Source organism: Triticum dicoccoides, chromosome 6A (genome assembly GCF_002162155.2).
Source record: "Triticum dicoccoides isolate Atlit2015 ecotype Zavitan chromosome 6A, WEW_v2.0, whole genome shotgun sequence".
Taxonomy (NCBI): Eukaryota; Viridiplantae; Streptophyta; class Magnoliopsida; order Poales; family Poaceae; genus Triticum; species Triticum dicoccoides.
This window is the reverse complement of record NC_041390.1, coordinates 582295595-582302213: the sequence shown is the minus strand read 5'-3', so window position 1 is coordinate 582302213 and position 6619 is coordinate 582295595. Positions and strand designations below refer to the sequence as shown.

At 51.0% G+C, this 6619-nt stretch overlaps 2 protein-coding genes across 2 annotated transcripts; one reads left to right on the top strand and one right to left on the bottom strand.

Moving 5' to 3' along the window:
- The first annotated feature begins 77 nt into the window (after positions 1-77).
- On the top strand, positions 78-3247 carry LOC119318127. Its single transcript, XM_037592650.1, has 2 exons — positions 78-438; positions 2414-3247. The coding sequence occupies exons 1-2, from the start codon at positions 167-169 to the stop codon at positions 2892-2894; spliced, it is 753 nt and encodes a 250-aa protein (XP_037448547.1). The 5' UTR covers positions 78-166; the 3' UTR covers positions 2895-3247.
- Positions 3248-4267: 1020 nt separating this feature from the next.
- Positions 4268-5724, bottom strand: LOC119314328 (xyloglucan endotransglucosylase/hydrolase protein 24-like). The gene is made up of 2 exons (XM_037589063.1): positions 5134-5724; positions 4268-5012 (listed from the first exon to the last, which is right to left on the bottom strand). The coding sequence occupies exons 1-2, from the start codon at positions 5434-5436 to the stop codon at positions 4428-4430; spliced, it is 888 nt and encodes a 295-aa protein (XP_037444960.1). The 5' UTR covers positions 5437-5724; the 3' UTR covers positions 4268-4427.
- Between the last annotated feature and the right edge of the window lie 895 nt (positions 5725-6619).

The following is a 6619-nucleotide window of genomic DNA, read 5'->3' as shown; positions in this document are numbered from 1 at the left end:
GGTCCTCACTACAGTACCCTTTTTCGGTGGGCGTGCAGCCTCCTGCAGCGTGCGGCGTGCGCGTGCGAGCGAGAGAGAGAGAGAAAAAAAAAGGGGGGCGCCTTCCGTTGCATGTGAGCGGAGCGGCGGAAGAGCGGAGCAGAGCAGCGGAGCGCGGCGCGGGGCCATGTCGATCGCGCTGAAGAGCGGGCCCGGGCTGGCCGGCGGCGGCGGGGGCGCCCGGTTCGGCCGCGCCGCGCGCTGCGGCGCCTACGCCTCGCCGCCGGCCTCGGGCGGGCGCGGCGGCTCGTCGGGGGGGCGGGACAGCGACAGCCCGGCCGCGGCGGCGCAGTGGGAGTGGGACGGCGAGGAGGTCGAGGGCGGCGACGGCGAGGTGCAGAGCAACTACAAGGGGCCCTTCGACACCATGGACGCGCTCAACGAGGCCCTGCCCTTCAGGTGAGCGCCCCCCTCCCCCGCTTCCCCGCTTCCCCCCTCCCCCTCCCCCAGCCTCGCCACGGAGCGCGGATCTTGGGCCTCGGTCGGCGCCGGGCGTTTCTCGGCGGCCCCGCCGGGCGATTCGGGGGTAATGTGGGCGGACGCGGCCGTTCTTGGTCCCGCCCCGCGTGTTCCCCGTGCGGAAATGCTGCAGGTTTCCTCGGCCGTCCGGACCGACGCGACGGTTCTTGATCGGTTTTATTAGCCGGGGAATGCGCGTTAGGTTCTCATTAGTTCCCCATCTCTTCTTGGGTGGGCGGTCTTGAAGTGATTTCAGCGAGGTAATTTAGTTCCCGATCCTCGGGCCCGTGCTTCTGTTAGCGAATTTGGGGATTTCCTTGTCGGTCTTGGGGTGAACAGGTGGATAATCTGAGCTCGTTTAGCGTTCTGGGTGGTTCTTGGTGGTGGTGCCTTGGCCCTTTGCAGCCAATGTGGTTGGGGAGAGATTAGGCTCTGACATTGTAGGTGGTGTTCATTACGACCAACGGCGCCGCACCGTGTGTGCTCTTCGGTCCTTGAACTAGTACATAGTTTCACCGGCATTAATGCCTTTAATTGAACTACTAATTTGTGAATGCTGAGTTTCCTTTGACTTGTCAAGTTGGGACAGTTTGAGATGCAAAGGTTTCAGTGAATAGACTGGATGTTTTGTGTGTAGTAGTGGTTTGGTGCTTATTGCTTTGGATACCTTTTGTGTATGCTTTGGTGATACTTGTCTTAGGAGTGCTGACACTGCTTTTATCTAATTATAAGTTCTTGGTGTCTTCCTTTTAATCTTAGAATGGCACAGTCATATGTGTTTGTCCAAACTCTACAGAAAGATTGAATCTCCAGTTCTTCATGGTTCATGGCTGTTCATTGTGTATTTAATTGGCTGTAGCATATAAGTGGCAGTACTGCTGAAGTTGAATAGTGTTACCAGGTTCTGTGTGGTAGGCTGGACTGGTTAGTGACACTGCCTAGTGTTATGTTCTGTCCCATTAGTAGTTTGCTGGAAAGCTGTGGTAATTATGCTTATGTGACGTGACATCATACACATCGTGCTCTTGCGGAATTACGATTGTTTTGTGTCGTCAAAATGGATGCTCCCTTTAGTAATGAAATTTGTTCTGTTAGTAAGACAATCCTGTCCATGCATTCAACTTGCCAAAAGTAATGCACCATCCATTCTGCATGTTTATTCATAAAACCACTACGATCAATTAGATGAAAAGGTCAATAATATTGGTTTTCGGAAACCCCGCAGCATTAGTTATTGATACTTACAAATGGTAGACACAGCTCTCTGATACAGTGATGTCGGTGGTTGCTATACTTTCAATTAACCATCTGAATATGAATCATTCCTCTGTTTGTGTATACATAAACCTGAATGCAGTCATTTATCTTACCAGGATGTTTATCATATTTTTACTCTTAAATTTATGAGAGCAAAGAATGGGCGCGCTAACTTTTCACATGTAATCTAGGGACCAGCCTTAGTTTCTCTTCAATTTTCTACAGTACTATGATCTTGGTACGCTTTTTTACTAGTTTAATGGTACTTGTTGGCTCTTGCCATCAGCAAATGTGCGTAGATGCTGTAGGATCAAGGTGGTGATCAAGTCATGTGCAAACAGGGCGCAATTCGATGTATCTTAACACAGTAACGCGATCATTAAACATATAGCACGATCTTCTTTCACATGCTTTTGTCAGGTAGCTCATTGTATATGTTAAATATTTGTGGAACTGTGTCATTAAAATACTCAGTGATTTGTCTATGTAGTTGATCTGGCAACTTAATTTTGTCTTTTTGTTACCCGTGAGCAGCCTGGAGATTGTTCTTGTCTATAAATTCTTGCACTTATCAGATAATATCTTAGTCGAGAGACTTTATGCTTCATGATATTTACAGATCTTCCACTTTGCTGAGCAATCTTCTTCTGTATGGCAGGAAAGGGGTATCCAAGTTCTACAATGGCAAGTCCGGATCTTTCGCAAAGCCTCCAGTTGCTGTGATCCCATCTCCCCCACCGGTGAAGGGCCTTCCGAAGCCAGAAACCCCATCCCCCAGGAAGCGCAAAGGTCTTCTCCCGTTCAGTTTCAAGTGGGGCAAAGCACAGAGCAAAGAGGTGTACCCTGAAGATGATGTAGCGGACAGCCCCACGACTTGCAGGAGGATGACATTGTCTCCGGCCGCCACAAGCAGCTCAGGTAGCAACAGCGGCAGCGATGATGAAGCTCAGAAGCTGCCTTCCCGGCGCTCGCACAGGAAGCCTGGCAACGCCATGGGTGCCTATGCTTCCCCACCTGCTCCTCGTCCACCGAAGCTGCTGTTCCCGGCCCACACGAGATCGCAATCGATGCTTGAGCTGCAGGACGTGTCGGAGTCGACCGCCATGGTCTCCCCCAGGGACAAGCGCAGGAAGAACTAGCGAAGGCACCGGGCCACCTGGGCGTCGCTCTGTCAGTCCTCCTCCAGCCACTGGCGTCCATTTTAGACTGCGGAATCCAGTGGGCGACGAATGGTGCCCTGATGCTCGCGGTGCGCGGGCGATGATGCTTTTTGGCGAGGTCAAATGGACCCGAATGTTGATAGAGATCTGGAAGCGTTCTCTTTCCTTTTTTCTATAGCTGTTGCTGGACACATACAAATGAACATCTGAGAAACTGGTGCCGAGTAGCAGTCCTCAGCGGGCTCTCATGTATTGCTTGCTGTCTTGAGCTGTAAATGCTGGATTTGTGCTCTTGTGGACTGACTATTACTAATTCAATCATGTTGCCCTCACTCGCTGTTACCCTCTCCGTCCTTGAATCTATATGTGTGGCGCTGTCGTTTTTCGTTTTCGTTGCTGGCCTCTGCTGCAAACAAACTTTGTTTGAGCTGGCGGAAATGCCGAAAAGAAGACGACATGAAGTTGAGAAGATGAAGCTGAATCAAGGGCAAAGGACTGGCTGAAATGGTTTCACAGGACTGGCTGGAACTGAATTTTCAGTTCAGGCTCATCAATTCCATTTGGCCCAGGCAGGCTCTACAGAAACCTCAGGTGCTTCCTATTTGGGCTAAACAGTGTGCTCCGCTAACGTCATTTTCAAAAGAAAATTCCTTGGTTGATCAACAACATTCCACTGCTCCTTGGTTGTCGCTGGCATTAGCTCGGTAAGAGCTTGATTTCTTCAGCATTGGCATGAACAGTTGGATCTGCTTTGAATAGTTTCTCAGATTTGGACATTGATATGCCCTGCATTTCTAGTGTTGGTACCCAGAATTGTGTTTATAAGTGGTGGTACATTTTAGCTTTATGGAAGTTATTTGGCCTTCAGAAACCAGGTTGTGCGTAAACTGTCGGCAGATCATGGAAGCTTGTTATTTGCAGCTTGCCATTAGTTGCAGTTGAACGATGAGTTTATACAGAAATAAAGTTGTTTGTCCGAACGGTATTTGCTTCTCAGGGAGGATGCTGGTTGGTGTCAAATGGATCTGATAATTTTGGAAGTTTAGTGGTACCTGTGTGCAGTTAGGTAGAAGTACCCTTCATTAGGTAATAATTCCTTTTGGGAAATATTGTGGCATATTGTGTATGTCTAGTATTGGATTTATATGTTCTCTTTTCATATCAAATCACATCAAAAGTAACTTAATAAGTGCATATTATCTTTGGTATATCGATCCTTTTTAAGTTAAACGTACAAAACCATGTTCACAACAAGCAATACTCATATTTACACCAGGATCATTCATTTGTTTTCACTTAGCATCCAGCTCAAGAGGGGTCAGTTAAATTGTTGATCGTCTGCGTTACTTGCTTTAACTACTTCAAGACCAACGCAGAAGGCCAAACTTTTGTGGCACTTATGTAATTCTCATTTCTATAGATAAATATATTCTGCAATGGAACTTCTAAAGATTAAAAAAAAGTCCAGCTAGTTCTTAATCTAGACATAAACCTACAAGAGAAATCATGCAACTACTCCACGACGCATTCCTTGGGGAGCCCCGACCACCTGTACCGCTGGACGTCCTTGCAGTAGTCGTAGATCATGTGCGCGTCGCGCGCCCGCCGCAGCGCCGCCGCGTCGAGGCCCCGGTCGAACCACGTCGACCCCGGCGGCTCGTCGCCGCACCACGCCACCCCCGGCGGCGGCTGGCACCAGGACACGCGGAGGTTGCGGTAGTGGGCGAAGAATGGCGCCTCCGACCAGTCCGTCTTGACGCGGCCCCCCTGCGTCGCCCAGTCGTCGGCGTTCCAGAGGCTCCCGTGCAGCCGCATCTTCTGCCACGTCGGGAACGGCACCCCGTGCTCCTCCTTGTTCCTGAAGCTCCGGATCGGCACGCCGTCCACCAGGATCGTGATGCGCTTGGGGTTCCAGTCGATGGAGTAGGTGTGGAAGCCGGCGGCGGGGTCGAACCAGAGGCGGAACTGCTCCTCGCGGTTGCCCACGCCGTTGGCGAAGATGTTGGTGTGGAGCGTGTAGGGCTCGCCGGTGACGTTGCCCAGGAACTCCAGGTCCACCTCGTCGTGGTAATCCCACGGCACGTCCTCCGGCATCAGCTGCACGCGCCGATCACATTCTTAATATTTCGCCGCCAATGGATAAACGCGGGGCACGGTGACCGCGCCCTGACATGGCGTATTGGCGTGGCGGCGGACGGAGATCGATCGACGGACTTACGTAGAGCGTGGTGACCGTGCCGGCGGAGTTGTCGGGGACGAGCATGAGGTCGACGTCGAAGCGGGCGTAGAGGTACGCCTCCTTGGAGTGGAACCCCGAGCCGTGGGTCTGGTCGAGGCAGAGCGCGAGGATCTCGTCGTCGCCGGCGTCGTCCATGTAGAAGAAGCTGTGGTCGTCGCCCCACACGATCTCGATGTCGTCGTACATGTACGCCATGGCCATCTGATCCACGACCACCACCACCAACATGGCCACCAACACCATGGAATGCCAAGAAGAAGAAGACGGCAACGACGACGCCATGGCTGGCTAACTAATTGACACGATCTCTCCCTTCCTTCCTTCTTCTTCTACCTCCTCCCGTGCCCTCCATACGATCAAGATTTGAGTTTATAACGCGCATGCGGAAGATGTAGAGATGATGAAACGGGGAAGGGGTCGATTAATTGGAGGAACGTGCCATGTTCTTGAGAATGTTTCTGCCAGGGGCATGGCATGTTAGGATCCATGGAATGTTAGGCTGGCTCGCTCAATTTGCAATATTTGGGGCTTGTTATTGGATGATAACACGGCCTCGTGCATACTTACCAGGGAGCTTCATTATTTCCATGGCCTCCCGCTGGCCTCGCTACCTACCTAACCTACCTTCATGCCACCTGCGTAACCTACCTTCCAATGCGCCATGCTGCCCATGCACAGATGCACGAGCGGGGGGGTTGCCTGGTCAACTAAAAATGCGCTCTTATTTTTCTTTCCATCGCCCAGCACGACGCAACGTTCAGTCAAAATCAAACGGCAGTGTAGCAGTGTTGACCCGACCAGGCCCGATCGAACGGCAAGCAATGGCGCGAAATCGAGGGACGCTCGGGAGGGAGGGTCGCCCAGCCACCTTATAGGTTAGAATACGGTGTGCCACTCGATCGCGCTAGGCAGGCTGACTGTGTCGTCGCATCACCAGACAGAGGGAGGTGCTGCAGAAGACATTGTCATTGACATCAACATCGAGCAGGGGGCCGGATCGGCCGGCTCCAGCGCCAGCGCCTCTCTCAGACAGTACCATGCTCATCCTCCATGAAGATGACAAGGACGGCCAGCTGCTGGACAAGCAAAAGAAGTGGATAAAAGATATGCATGGGTGACTTATGTTGTCGGCGTCGACGCTGGCGTACCAACCAGTGATGACTCTCCCGGGCGGATTCTGGCAGGATGACAATGACTCGCCACATGGGCACGACACAGGCAGGGCCGGCCCTAACATTACGAAGGTACTAGTGCGATTGCGGCACAATGGACGTTAACAGAGTAACATATATACTGTTAACAATATATGTCGTATATCATAAAAAATACAAAGACATAAACATAAAATAATAATAATTTTAGTTGGCAATTAAAGTCTCAATACATCGTCGGTATGTAATTATATGATGCAAATAATAATTATAATGTACTCAATTATAACTATTGAATACATACAATGTGGTGA

Coding starts and splice junctions, on each gene's coding strand:
- LOC119318127 (XM_037592650.1), top strand. CDS start 167: ATGTCGATCGCGCTGAAGAGCGGGCCCGGGCTGGCCGGCGGCGGCGGG. Junction 439..2,413: donor AACGAGGCCCTGCCCTTCAG/GTGAGCGCCCCC, acceptor TCTGTATGGCAG/GAAAGGGGTATCCAAGTTCT.
- LOC119314328 (XM_037589063.1), bottom strand. CDS start 5,436: ATGGCGTCGTCGTTGCCGTCTTCTTCTTCTTGGCATTCCATGGTGTTG. Junction 5,013..5,133: donor GCACGGTCACCACGCTCTAC/GTAAGTCCGTCG, acceptor CGGCGCGTGCAG/CTGATGCCGGAGGACGTGCC.